Source organism: Tamandua tetradactyla, chromosome 20 (assembly GCF_023851605.1).
Source record: "Tamandua tetradactyla isolate mTamTet1 chromosome 20, mTamTet1.pri, whole genome shotgun sequence".
Lineage (NCBI taxonomy): Eukaryota > Metazoa > Chordata > Mammalia > Pilosa > Myrmecophagidae > Tamandua > Tamandua tetradactyla.
The window spans coordinates 7887219-7902571 of NC_135346.1; the positions used below are offsets into that span (position 1 = coordinate 7887219).

At 35.5% G+C, this 15353-nt stretch overlaps 1 protein-coding gene across 1 annotated transcript in view; it reads left to right on the forward strand.

Moving 5' to 3' along the window:
• ADAMTS19 (ADAM metallopeptidase with thrombospondin type 1 motif 19) overlaps positions 1-15353 on the forward strand; it is a 253116-nt gene that overhangs the window by 62118 nt on the left and 175645 nt on the right. Inside the window, exons 5-7 of the mRNA XM_077137955.1 lie at positions 3752-3924; positions 5574-5657; positions 6335-6492. Of these exons, the coding sequence (XP_076994070.1) occupies positions 3752-3924; positions 5574-5657; positions 6335-6492 (415 nt within the window). The remainder of the gene's footprint in view (positions 1-3751; positions 3925-5573; positions 5658-6334; positions 6493-15353) is intronic.

The following is a 15353-nucleotide window of genomic DNA, read 5'->3' on the forward strand; positions in this document are numbered from 1 at the left end:
AACAGAGGCCTTCATATTACAATGATTTTATTGGGGTCTTTCATTAAATGATAATGTAGAGGAGAAGGCACCTGCAGCTGAGAACTGGAAGGTCTGGGAACAAGCCCAAGCTCCAGTCGCAGACCCAGCTGGGTTTTCCCGGGCCATTCCCTTAACCTTTGAACCTTGGCTCCTTTATTTGGAGCATTAGCATGACAGTTGCCTCATAAGAATGCAGAGTTCCTGTTTTAAGAGGAGAATAGTTTATTGTCTTAGAAACACTGGTAAATCACCAATTGTATCATAGCAAGATGAGAACCAGGAAAGACTCAGGACACAGGATCTTAACTTTCTGAGAGTGGAGCAGTGAGCCTAAAAGTTCAAGTCTAGTCCCAAAGGTTCTTTTATCTTACCATTTGCCTGCTCCCCAAAGTGTTATCTTCTGCAGCGTCCACTTTAGCTCCCTGCACTTTGTCTGGATTCTAACCAAAGAGGTGAAGGAAAGAGAGAAAGTAGAAGACAAGCGATATTCTTTTAAAGAGTGACCCAGAAGTTGCACATGGCCCGTTCTGCTCATATTCAGATTTTCAGTACTTTCACAGAGTCAGACCAGCTGAACATTAGATTGAGAAATGGTTATGGATGGGTAGCCACGCACCTAGCTGCAGAGAAGGCAGGGGAGTGGGCTCTCTTACTAAAGGACAGAAACAGAAAATGGGTATTGCTGGACACAGCAGCATGTCACAGCATCTTACCTAGAATCTGAAGATGGAAAGGGGATAACAGAGAAAATAAGACTGAGTGTAGAAAAAGTGTCCAAGCAGAAAAGTTGATTTCATTTTTTAGCTTTTGGATGCATCCATATTGCTCTCATTTGCTTGGGAGAACTCTACAGTGGTGATAAGCTATCACTGCTGTACTTGGTGAATATGGGATAGATATTGCTCAGAGTTGCTCATTTCCTTTCAGTGTCAATGACATACTCCTCTTGGAGAGTTGCCAGGAATGGATATAAATATTGAAATTTCTCATTATCAGTTTAATGTGTATTGACCCTGCCAAGATGTATCTCTCTTATTTACTTGTAAGAATGTTCCCTATTCTATAGTTATCAAAAATTTGTATCATATGGTACTAATATATATATATATATATATATCTGTAGGAGGATTGAAATCACAATTAGAAGGAACTGCAAACTTAATTCCTGTTATGGATCTCAAGATACAAATAAAACCAGTTTCCTATTTTGTCCTTTGGCAGCGTATTTGCTGTTGTTTAACTGCTGGTTCTATATGTGGATCCATAAAGTTTACTTTTAACTATAGTGATTGTGTTTCAGACGACTGCTTGTAAGTTGTTTTTTTGTCTTTTTGCACTACTGTGTTTAATGATATAATGCTTATTTTCATTAAAAGAACATTTACATTTGTTTTTGTAACATTTTGGTTGACTGGGCGAATAGACTCTATTCCGTATTTGGATAAAAGTTTGTGAGTTAATAGATTTTAATCTCTTTCAGGGCTAGAAAAATGAGAAGCAGTAAATTATGGGTATAGCTGAGACCGGGGAAGTTTATGGCAATGCTGATAGAAGAAAATTCATTTTAGATCTCAGAGTTGAGTTAGTTCGACCTAGCAGTCAGTACTAGAGAATAACTAGCAGGTTAAGAATCCAAAGAGACAAATTAATACCAGAAGCATGCAAAGATGTCAAGGAAGGTGAAATAGGGGGTTAGCAAAATATAATTGAATTGAATTGGTGAGCCAAAGCCAAGGCACCTGGAATAAGACTCAAGAAAAGGAATTTATCAGAAGCCAGGAAGATGAACAAGATTTATGAGAATACCTATCGCTAAACTGAAAACGAAGTTAGAGAGTTCCAGTAAAATATCACTAATTGGACACATAGTTATATCCCCACTTCCAGAGACGCCACTGAAATAATCGTAAAGAAATATAAAAGATGCCTTCTAATGAATACAATGAATTTGGGAAAGGTGGATGACAGAAGTTGGGGGATATCAACAAAATTTTGACAGATGGCAAGGAGATAAATGACAGCTGACCTAACAATGGATTGTGGTGATGGTTGCTCAAGTATATAAATTTCTTAAAACTAATTAAATTGTACAGTTAAAATGAGTGCGTTTTTATGGTATGTAAATAAGGCAGTTAAAACTATAAATTCATTATTGAAGCACAACGCCCATATAGGAAAGTTCACAAATGATGTATCCAATCATTGAATTTTACCCAAATGAACAAACCCATGCAGCCATCACCCAGCTCAGAATATAGAAAACACCAGCACCGCAAGTGTCTCCCTTGTGTTCACTCCTAGGTCCTAACTTCCCTTCTCCAAGATATTCACTGTCCTGACTTCTAACATCACGTGTTACTCTTCCTGTTTTTTTTTTTATCTTTCTATGAATGGAATCATACGTCATATATTCTTTTGTGATTGGATTCTCTTTTCAACATCATGTTTTTGAAATTCGTTCATTTTTTGCGTGTTGCAATAGCTGGTTCTCTTTTATTTCTGTGTAGTATTCCATTTATGAATAGGGACAACCTCATTAGTACACTATTGATGGTCATTTAAGCTACTGAGAATTGGGATCCTGTGAAAATTTTGGGTCATTTGATGTGCAAATGTTTGTATTTCTGATGGTTGTATATTTAAGAGCAAACTTATTGATTATTGGGTATGCGTCTGTTCTGCTTTAATAGATACTGTTTATCAGTTTTTCAAAATGTTTATCTAAATTTATATACCCAGCTGTAGTGTATGAGACTTCTGCTTGTCCCCACATTCTCATTTTTTCTTGGTATAGTCAGTCTCTTTAATTTTAGCCATTCTTAGGGTTATAATTCATTTAACTGATTGTGGTTTTAATGTATATCTCCCAAAATATTAATGGTTTTTAATACTTTCTCATATGCTAATTATCCACTTGGATATTCTTTTTGTGAGAAATGACCATCCATATTCTTTGCCCGTTTTGCCTACAGGGTTACTTGTGATTGATACAGGGTAGTTCTTTAGTTTGGAAAAGTAATGCAAATATCTTCTCCCACTTTGGCCTGATTTTTACTCTGTCAGTGGCATCTTTTGATAAGTGGAAGTTCTTAATTTTTATGTAGTCAAATTTAGAAATATTTTTAGTTACGATCATTGCTTGTCTTTGGCCCTGTTTGAGAAACCTTAATTACCCTAAGGCCATGATTTGTACATGATCCAGATGAGAATGCAAGCGAGATGTAGTGTAACCCATCCATAATGATTTAGTAGTTGCAGCCTCTACATGGAATTCGGATGTGTGGGGAAGTCAGTTCACAAACTTACATGTAAATCAAAAGAATGGGCAGTATCTCTTAATTATTAAACTTTTTTTTTTGTATGGAGCTCTGTGCTGGAAATTCTGCAAATGTGATCTTGTTATAAACTGTCAACAACTCCAGAAAATAGATATTAGTATCTGTTTTATAAATGTGGAAACTGAGACCAATTAGGTAATGCTAGTTTCCCTAAACGACAAAGCTAGCAAATGGCAGAAGTTAGGTCTGTCTGATGATAAAGCCACAGTGCAAAGCTGCATGCCCTTTTAGATTACAGGTGTGTAGGGAGCTTGATTGTTTCTGCTCATCATTCCACCATCAGCCCATGTCAGTGTTCCATAAACATTTCCTAGTTTATTGAAAAAAAAGAACGATTAATATTCACTTTGCCAAGGTGGATATGGATTTAAAAAGTCATTTCTCTGTTGCAGACAAAGGAAGACCTAGAACTAAAAAAATATCAGAAAGCGGAAGAGGGAAACGATATTCATACAAACTACCTCAAGAATACAACATAGAAACTGTAGTGGTTGCAGACCCAGCAATGGTTTCCTATCACGGAGCAGATGCAGCCAGGAGATTCATTCTAACCATCTTAAATATGGTAGGCAAACTTTAAAGTGCGCTTGGAATTTTTTCAAGAAAACTCTAAGGAAGAAATGTGTGAGTATTTATAATGAAGTTCTTTAAAAATTAACTCATTACTCTTCCTTTCTCTCTCTTTTTTTGAACAGCCGTAAAACATGCTGTAGATATACCAATCAGAACCATCTCAAGAGATATGAAAATGATTCCTATCTTCTAATAAAAAACAGACAAAAGAACCCCTCATTTTTAGTTTTGATGTGGCAAAACGAATTATGCTTTACACTCTTTTTTTTGTGCTTTCTTCACTCTTTTTTAAAAGGCTGTTTAATTAAATTAACAGAAATGTCGTACTATTCAGTGTTTGCGTGACCCCAAGAAAAGCACTGTAGATCAGTTATGAGGTGGAACGAAGATGAGGGGGTGGTAATACATTGATCTCTTACATTAGAATGTAAAATTGAGTGTCAGGTGTAAACTAATCGGGTAAGTTTCAGCAGCTGACTCTCATATAGCTCACTTCAGGAGACAGTTTATGGGCTGCAGTAATCTAGTTTGAATCCAGTGCCTTACAGATGCTTACTATCAACTTGGCCTTAATTGCATACTGTGCTGGGTGACCCTAGTTCAAAGCAGTATTGGAAGAGGGTAGTGAGGGATGGTTCCCAGTGGGGAGTAAATAGGAATAAAAGCCAATTGCAAATGTCCATTTCTAAATCCAGTTGCTGTATAAGTCAGGGTTAAGAACCACTGACTAAAGGAATAAGCATGTTTTGTTACTTTTTTGCTATCATTTGGCTGCTTTTTTGGTGGATGGTCATTTCTGTCTATATCACCTGAACACTGAACCAGAATCCTGCAGCCGTGTTGTAATGTAGACTCCCCAGCTTGGTTCTCTTCCAAGTAATATTGCTGAAATGATAGGTTTGGTGTACAAGTTACATATTTTCTATACAAATTTAATAATTACTAAATTAAAAAAAACCAAGGTACCACATGAAGATTTTTACCTTGCTTTTTAGCATTGGTACACATACCACATTTTGGGAAAACTGGTCATAAGGAGGGGTTAAATCTCTCGAGCAGCAACAGCCTGTGAGTTTGTTTTCATGGGCATCATTGAAGGGTGCCGCTTTGGAAAGTGTTCCCGTGGAGCAGCCAGGCTTGGGGAAGAAAAGGACCCTGGGGAATATATCAGGAGGTGGAAAGAGCAGGATATGTTCTCAGAAGAAAGGAAGGTGTTGACATGTTTGTGCATGCAACAAAATAGGGTTTAGTTACTGCAAATCCCTGGGTGCAGCATAATGAACAGGGCCAACCTTCCCTCCCATTCCCAGCGAGATGCCTGGACTGTCAGAGTTGCAGTAAATCTCTCACAGAATTGAGGTCTAAATTTCTTAGTATCTAAAATGAATTAGCCAAGGCATTATTGCTTATTAAGCTAATTACGTTTTTTGGGGTGCATGGTCCAGGAATCGAACCTGGGTCTCCTGCATGGAAGGCGGGCATTCTAACCACTCAACTACCCGTGCACCCTAAGCTAATTTTTAAATAATGTAAATGTTCTTACTGGTGTTCTCAGCTAAGTTGAAACTTCTCCCATATCTGGACTTTTAAAAGGTTAAGATGTTTTCAGTTTCATTTTAGAATTTTAAATTTTCTTTTTAGGTGTTTAACCTCTTCCAACACAAGAGTCTTGGTGTGCAGGTCAATCTTCGTGTGATAAAGCTCATTCTGCTCCATGAAACTCCAGTAAGAAAGTCTTGAGTTTTTTGTTTTTCGATTAAGTGGGTGAGAAATTATGTTCGTCTATTTTTGAGTAAAGGGAATGTTAGGGACATACCTTTTACTGACTTAAAAGTCAGAAATATATACTGAGTCACTTAAAGAATACATAAAACTGGTCTCTAGTTTTGGTTAATACCTCAGTTTTTTATTCCAAAAGTGGCATGTCTTCAGTTTCCAAAGATCATGAAAGCAAGACTTGACTTGCCAGAATGAAAGATTTTTTAATGCTACTTTTAGTTTCTTATTTCTACATGCATTTTTATAACTTTTTCTTATCTTCAATTCATTGCAAATAAAGACTATTCTATGCACCAACATTTTGGCATGCTGTTTGATGTACATTTTGAAAACATTATTTTTAAATTGTAGAAATAACGAGTTCTTCAAATCTAAAAGTTGCACCTTCTTAAAGTTCCATTGCATCTCCTTTTTCAGAAAAGCATTAGACACGTGTTGCAACATTGCACATTCACCACACTTTAAGATTTTCAATTCAGGCTAAATCAAACCTGAGTGTTTTCCAGGTCCTCATTAATGCCCTGGCCAACAGTCTGCTTTAGTAATTCAAGAAGTTCCCTCAGCTTTTAATTGTTTGTATGATGAGAATGATTTGCCTTGAGGTGAAATATCTCCTTTTGCAGGCAGATTTATATATTGGGCACCATGGAGAGAAAATGCTAGAGAGTTTTTGTAAGTGGCAACATGAAGAATTTGGCAAAAAGAATGATATACATTTAGAAATGTCAACGAATTGGGGAGAAGACATGACTTCAGTGGATGCAGCTATACTTATAACAAGGTAAATTTTCTAAAACCAGTTAAAGAACATTTTAAATTTGATGGCAATGCTGTTAATTCCATGCATCATTTAGCATGACATTTTTAGTCCAGAGTTTCTGTCCCATTTTTGTGATTATTCATTTCTGAACAGACAAAACATTTAGTGGGTTAATTTTTTAAAAAAATTTCCTCTTTGATTTTTGATGTATAGGACACAGACATTGAAAATGGTAAGTTCAAACTCAGGTAAATTCTTGTGTAGCTTCAGAAGATGACCATACAACTGTATATTTTTCTGCTATCACCATTTAAAGTAATCCAATACGTTAAATCAGTAATTGACAAACTGTTTGAGAAAACAGTTTCAATTACATCCCTAGCTGGTCTGCTGCATTGTGAATGTCTGCATGACTCACAAACATATAATACAACATTAGGCAGAATATATAAATATATAAGCTGACACAGTGAGCAACAATGTACCCTGTATGAGTACTCAATGTTTGTAATTGTTTATAAATTTGTGTTGCTCAGGGTTAGTAAAAATGAATGATAATTCAGCATTCATTGTGCACTAGCGATTTAACTTTAGTATCAATATTGTTGGTATTTAATATGCAGGAACATATTTATACATGTAAACTTAAGTTTCTGTAATGTCTCTTGAATTAATGATAGCTTCTTGATAATGAATCATATTAAAGCCACACTAGTTATAAATCATTCATAAAGATGAACAAAAGTCTTATACAATCTGGGCATCCACTTTTAACTGTGTCCTGCTGACACTGGACTTGCCCCTCCTGTGATAAACAACCATAAAGTAGAATTATATATAAAGCTACTGCGTCAGGTCATTGGACAACAGGCAATTGAAATCTCTGGAAGAAGGGAAATTTAGTAGGTGAGTCCCACAGTCAACCTACCTTTTTACTTGAGGACCATTTCTCATCTAGTGCAGCAAGCTAGAATCGTGTTAGAGCAGAGTGGTCCTGCTGATGTTTGGAGGCAGAAATGAGAGATTAGAGCAGCTGGAATGTCTTGATTCTGTGGAGCAGCACACCAGAGAAAAGAGTGCTATAAAGGCAGAGGTGCTCAGAAGCCCATGTGGGGATCATTTGCAAGAACTTGGCAAGGTCTTGTTGGAATATATACTGCAAGAGACTGCCCAAAGTTTTCCAGTGTGCTGCTGCTATGGAGTTTAGATTGAAAAACAGATTTAAGATGAAGCGATTTTAGGCCGCAAGAGTGGAACAATCTTATTAACACCTTGCCATCAGTTCTGTCATTTTGCTGAGAAAAGAAAAAGGTAGTGCCTTAATAAGAAGCACCATGCCCCAGGGAAATGCCTTCTCTTGACCTGCCCTAACAAAACCTGAAAACACTCTGCAACAAGATTGTTAGGAGAGACAGTTGGCATGTTGAGTCCCACCAATTTAGAAGGGTTTGGGAAATAGCTTGGTCTTTTCATTGATCCTCTCTGCCAAAGAAGAAACTCACACATAAAAAAGTTCAGGGTGACTAGCTAGTGATTTAACTTCCACACGAAACAAGAGTCAGCAATCTTCAGAGGAAGCTGAATTCATAGTCTCCACAATATATCACCCACATTGTCTAGAACTTGATAACAATTAGCCCAACAAAGGAACAGGAAAATGAGGTCAAGGAAAGAATTAGTCAATAGGAGCTGACCCTAAGATGACCTAGATGTTGGATTTAGAAGATTATTATAGTTGTAATTGAAGAAGAGAGTAAGAACAGTTAATAAAGTTTATTTGAAGAAAAAAATGGCAGAAATGTTCTCAAATTTGATGAAAATCAATGACTTACAGACCTAGGCGCATGGTATATCTCTAATATGATAAAGTAAAACACACACAAGAATCCTTATCAACCAAGAATTGATATTGATTTCTTAAGGGTACTTTCTTAGTATAAGAAAGGGTATCTACAGAAAAATCTACAGCGAACGTCTTTTTTACTGGTGAGAACGTGAAGGTTTTCTCTGTAAGGCTGGGAGCAAGACAAGGATGTCCAGACTGTCACTTCTATTCACTATTATTCCGAGTATCAAGCCAGTACAATAAGGCAAGAAAATGAAAGGATAGGTATGAATATTGGGAAGAAAGAAGAAAAAACTCTTGTTCTTTATAAATGGTATGAATCAATGCAAAGTAAATTCTAAGAGATCTAGCAAAAAAAATACTTGCTAGAATTTTTCATTGGATTTTGGAAGGTCACAGAATGTAAAGTCAACTTATAAAAGTCAACTGGCAGTGAATACTGGAAAAAAAATTGCAACTTCCAAAACCAGACACCACTTAAGAGTAATTTTAACAAAACTTGTGCATAACCTCTAAAGAAAACCATAAAGAACTACTGAAAGAAATTAAAGATGTATATAACTATTTACTCTTTGGAAGAAAATGTTATTCAGATATCTTATTCTTTCTAAATTACTTTATAGGTTTGAGACAGTCCAAATCAAAATTTCTTAAGACTTTGCTTAGAGCTGATTCTAGTATTTACATGCAAATGCAAAGGATCTAGAAGAGTCAAAACAATTTTGGAAAAGAATGTATTTGTTGGATTTTATTTGATTTCAAAAATTATTATACAAGTTCAGTAGTTGTTCTAGTTTGCTGGCTGTTGGAATGCAATATACCAGAAATGGAATGACTCTTAAAAAGGGTAATTTAAGAAGTTGCTAGTTTACAGTTATAAGGCCGAGAAAATGTCCCAATTAAACAAGTCTATAGAAATGTCCAATCAAAGGCATCCAGGGAAAGATACTTTGGTTCAAGAAGGCTGATGAAGTTCACGGTTTCTTTCTTAAGTGGAAGGGCACATGGCGAACACAGTCAGAGTTTCTCTCTCATCTGGAAAGGCACATGATGAACACAGTCAGGGTTCCTTTCTCCTCTAGAAGGGCACATGGCAAGCACAGCATCATTTGCTAGCTTCTTCTCCAGGCTTCCTGTTCCATGAAGCTCCCCGGGAGGCATTTTCCTTCTTCATCTCCAAAGGTCGCTGACTGGTGGACTCTGCTTCTCGCAACTGTGTTGTTCTGCTCTGCTCTCTCTGAATCACTCATTCTCCAAAATTTTCCTCTTTTATAGGACTCCAGAAACTTATCAAGACCCACCCAGATGGGTGGAGACATATCATCACCTAATCCAGTTTAACAACCAGTCTTTATTATATCACATCTCCAGGGAGATGATCTGATTACAGTTTCAAACATACCGTATTAAATAGGGATTATTCTGCCTTTGTGAAATGGGATCTTGATTAAAACATGGCTTTTCTAGGGGACATACATCCTTTCAAACCAGCACAGTGGTCAAGACATGCAAACATATACATCATGAAACAGTAGAAAAAGTCTAGATATAACCCCATATATATATATTTAGTTAGTTAATTCATTTTCAATAAAGTCACAAACATAATTCAATGATGTAAAGGTAGTTTATTCATCAAATGGTACTAGAACATTTGGATACCTATGTGAAAAAAAATGAATTTCAACCTCTACATAGCACTATATGTGACATTAATTCATAATAGATCATAGGCTTAAACATGAAAGCTAAAACTTTTAGGAAATAACAGAAAAAAATTCTTCATGAGCATAGAGATGACACAGATTTCTTAGATAGCATATCGAAAAGAGCTCTAATAAACAAAAAGATAAAAATGGTAACTTGGACTTCCTTATAATTAAAACCATCTCTTGTTGAAAGAATGACTCAGCAGGCAAAATTTTTGCCTGGTTAGATTCCTGGTGCCTGCCCATTCAGAAAAAAATAAAAAAGCAAGGACATTGATATGAAAACGAGAGCTCAAGAACCAGAATTGGAGAAAATAATTGCTATACATATACCTTATAAATGGCTTGTTTCATGATGTATATGTTTGTGTGTGTGCACATACATAATATTGTTAATTCTTATTATTCATGGATTCTGTACTTGCAAATTTAACTACATGCTGAAATTTTTTTGTAATCTTCAAATCAATATTCGTTGTGTGTTCATGGTCATTTGTGGACAAGTGCAATGCAACTAAGTATTTGAATTGCCTAATGTGCATCTTCCCAGCTGATGATGAACAAAGCAATGTTCTGCCTTCTTGATTCACCTCTCATACCGCAAATAAGTGTCTTTTTTATAGTATAGATAGTGACACATTTCTTGCATTTTTGTTCTTTTGTGGGCGAGTTCCCTGTTTAAAGTAGCCCCCCAATAGAGTGTTGAACTGCTGTCTGGTATCCTTAGGTGCAAGAAGGCTGTTGGAGAAAATATGTGTGTTAGATAAGCTCCACGCAGGCATGGGTTACAGGCTATGGGTGTGAGGTTGATGTTAATGAATTAACAACATATATTAAATAAGGTGTCTTTAAACAGAAGCACACATAAGACATAGTTACATATTGATTAGTTGGTGAAAAAGTTATGACCAAAGACACAAAAGTAACCTAACCCTGCCTTTTCCCTAAGAGTCATGACTCGGTATTGGCTGTCAGTATTTGCAGAGAGTTTATAAAGCATAGCTATTCATGTAGCAAGAATCCATGGCACATTTCTAAATATATAAAACTCTTACAACTTAATAACAAAAAAAGAAGAAAAATGCATCTCCGTAGGCAGAGATGTTCAACATCATTAATCGTTAAGAAAATGTGAAATCTACTTCCACTTCCATTGCTACAATTTTAAAAATGAAAATACTCAATGATGGTGAGGCTGTGAAACACTCCTAGATTGTTGGAGGGTGCAACATGGTTCAACCACTCTGAAAAACCAGTTGTACCAGTTGACAGTTAAACATTCATCTAACACAGTAATTCAGCTTCTAAGTATTTATGAAAGAGAAACTGAAAATGCTTCCACAGAAAAACTTTTATTTGAATGTCTACAGCAACCTTATTCATAATTTCCAAAAATTAGAAATAACTTCCATGTCCATCTACTAGTTAATGGAGATATTGTTGCATATGCAGCAATTGAATACTCTTTACCAACAAAAAGGTGCAAACAACTGTTGAATGCAGAACACGAAGACTTATCAAAAACATTACGCAGAATGAAAGCAGCCTGACAAAATGAGAAATTGGAAGGATAATTCCATTTATATGACGTTCTAGAGCAGGCAAAATTAATGTATGTTGATAGAGATGTCAGATATTTCCTGGTTGAAGGATGGGGAGACATGAGTGGAACGTCTGTGGAAATGATGTACATGTACATATACAGATATTCTGTAGCTTGATTTGAGTACATGAGTTTGTACATCTGCTCTCTTAAATTATGCGCATTTTATTAAAGGCAAATTGTTATAAATTTATATAATTTAATATTTATAATTATTATTAAATGCAAAGTATGCAGGACCTTATATGCCAAAATAAGACTTTTTGTCTTCATGTAAGAGCAGCAAAAAGTCATTTTATATATTTCTGCAAGGAGTTGATGTAATTAGAATTGTGTTAAAAAATATGGACATTCTGGCTGCATTATGGAGAATAGTGTAAAAATAGAGTAAGACTGATGTCCGTCACCTACTTAGGAGATTGTCACAGTTGTCCACATGAAAAATATTTGTGTAGGCTTTATTCTTAATGAAGACAGAGAGAGACTAAATAGGAGAAATTGATAAAATTTGATGAACAAATGGACATGACCTCTGTTTTTCCAATTACCAGTTGATGATCTTTGGCTGATTAATGAATTAATTAATCTCTCTGCATCTCATTATCATGAATAAAATATGGATAATAGCACAGGATAAATGATATGATTATTACCATATTACCTGGCATATAGTGAACATTCAATGTATTTTTTCAAATGTAAATGGTTGCATAAAATCCTCTGCAAACTTATCTTGTAGAAGATACTATCAGAGGTGCTTTTATAATATCATTATATAATATCTAGTTTTACATTGATAGCTTTGTCAACTCATGGTTAAAATTCACATTTCTTTTTCTAAAATTCTTATTCCTTCCCAGATTATTTTAGGATTATTTTAGGGAGATAATTTTAGGAAGATTATTTTAATACACAATATAAAAATTGTGTATTATTGCTGAAGATATTCTCTAATGATTGAGAAATTTTATGGGATTAAGGTTTAATGTACTAAATATTACTAGCAGTATTATTATGAACAGGTTAAGGTAGCACTGACCCTGGAATCCAGCAGTCATGAAATATGATACTGAGGATCCAATTCTTTGTTAAGTGAGTTTACACGTGTTACAGATCCTACATACACACAATTTTTCTCGTATGTAAAGTAGTACTTATAATACTTGCATTTTAATACTGCTTAATTTGGTTGAGAAAATGCCACGTAAAATTTTTGACATGAGGGAATTGTGAAAAATATTTTTTTTTATTTCTGCTAGTTATCTATAGTCAATGAAAATTTATTTACTGATGTCAACTTTTTTACCCCGAGATTTTTTACTGTAAGTTCACTGAGGAGTTCAATAAAATATTGAAACGTAAAATGTTTTATTTGTTTGAACGAATGTAAGTCTGCTTTGTATAATTCATTCTGGGCCAGTTTGCCTCTTAAATTCTGTTAGTCTTTTGGATCTGTAATGACACAATGAAAAGGAAGAGGGAAAAAGCAATGCACTTTTTGAAATAGTCAAATATACTAACATTTTCAAAGCATTTATAAATCAGCTGATTGTTCTTTCCTCTCAGGTTAATTTAGCTCTTATTTCGTTTCATTTTCTAACTAAGTATGTTTGCGGGTAGAAAACTGACAAGAAAATAAAATGGGTGGCAGTGATTAAGACTGACAAAAGGAACAGCAAAATTAAATACAGAAGGCTGTGTTAGAAAGGACTTCATACTCAAAGGAATGTTGAAACTTGATTGGAAATTTAACAAAAAACGTCTAATGATCAAAGATTTATGTTCTGATGGAAAAAATACTGGATACTAAGACTCACAGACGGGCACAGGTTTTAATCCCAGCTAGTCCACTAAAACCTGGGCATATTGTTTAGTCTCACTGACCCGTAGACTTTTTGTCTATAAAGTGGGAACGATGAGACCTACTTTGCCAGATATCTGATTCAGTAGCGGTGATATTCGTGAAGAATTTAGACTAGTGCTTGACTCAGAGTACACACTCATTTACAATAGCTGTTACTTTAATTCTAGTACAAATATCTAAGGAGGAACCAGGTGGTCAAAGACAGGAGGTGTAAGGAATATGTTTCTGTCTTCTGTATTATGCAGGAAGGTTCTGACTGCAGTTTTTATTTCTATACCAAATTGCCCTTATTCGTGGCCCAGAGGTCAGAGTCAGAGAGAGATTGGAAGATGCTCTGCGGCTGGCTTTGAAGAGGGAGGGGCCCATGGCCCAAAGAATGCTGACAGCCTGCGGGCGCTGGCCAAGGCAGGGAAACAAATTCCACCCTAGAGCCTCCAGAAGGAGCGACACGTCGAGTTTAGGCCAATAGGACCCAGTTTTGGCTTCTTGCCTGTATAGAAAATATATTTGAATTGTTTTACACCACTAAGTTTGTGGCAATTTGTTACAGCAGTATTACAAAACTGATACCCTGACGTCCTCATTGGGGGGGGGGGGTAGAGGAGAAGGCATACTGCTTTATGGCAGGTCAGTACCATAATTTATTTAGCCTCTATCGATAGAAATTTATTTATACTTTTTTTGCTCTTAGAGAAAAAGTTTCAATAAATACCTTTATTTAGAATTGTAAACATGTGCTACTATTTATTTAGGATCATCTAAAAAGAGTTACTCTGTTAAGGGGCATACACATAAAATATTGATAATACACATTATTGTCCATTTTCTCATCTATAGGCTTATGTGTAGGATGGTTTTTGTCATATCTTTTACTTTCAATGCCCTGTCTGTGAAAAAAACAGTCAGCTGAAGGGAATGTTTTATTCTTATTTTTTTGACATGGGCAGGCACTGGGAATCAAACCCGGGTCTCCAGCCTGGCAGGTGAGAACTCTGCCACTGAGCCACCGTTTCACCAGCTGGCATGTTGTATTCTTAAGTGACTTAGTACCATTTCCGATTTAATCGGGAAAGTTTTACTGAATGATTTGTATAGTTAACAAAAAACCACCTCTTTTAAGTCAGTGTAAACATAAAGGTGATCAGACCTTTAATTTTGTAGGGAAGTTGTGAAAAATAAAATAAAACTATCCATCTCCATGGCTTCTATGATCTTATCTATAATTGACTAAACTCATAACCAAGCCAATTTCTAGTGGCTTCTCATTTTAGATTATGATTAAATGTCATATATTATATGTGCACCCTAGCGGGGAGAAATTTTAGCTCAAGAATTAATTTTGGTTTCAGCTAAAAGGTGTATTTTCATAAGTCAGAGCCTATTGGCCTTCATATACTTTGTTAAATTGCTCTGTGTGATACAATGAAGTACATAGTTTAAAGCTGAGCTCGTGCTTTTGGGGCTCATAGTAACAAAAACACAAAATATCTTCCATTTGTCAAGTTTGATTTCTTAGCTTAATTTTCAGATTTCTCTTTGAAAACGTGGAGAAGGGATAAGTCCATATTCATTGCAAATACTGTTCAATTTAAAATTTATCTTTTTAATGACTGTTTTGCCTTTCAGATTTAGAAATGATTTGGTATGTGTGTAATACTTCTAACATTAGTCTCAAACCAACGTCACTGGCAAGTAAGACAGAAAATTTAATAAAATATAGAAGTGGCAGAAATATCTTGATTTAATTACAAATCACAGAATAATTTTTCAATGAATCATTTATAGGTATCTCCTAGGGCACTATAAAACTCTGCAATGAGACTTATTCTCAGATACATCTTCATTCTTGGAAATTGAACG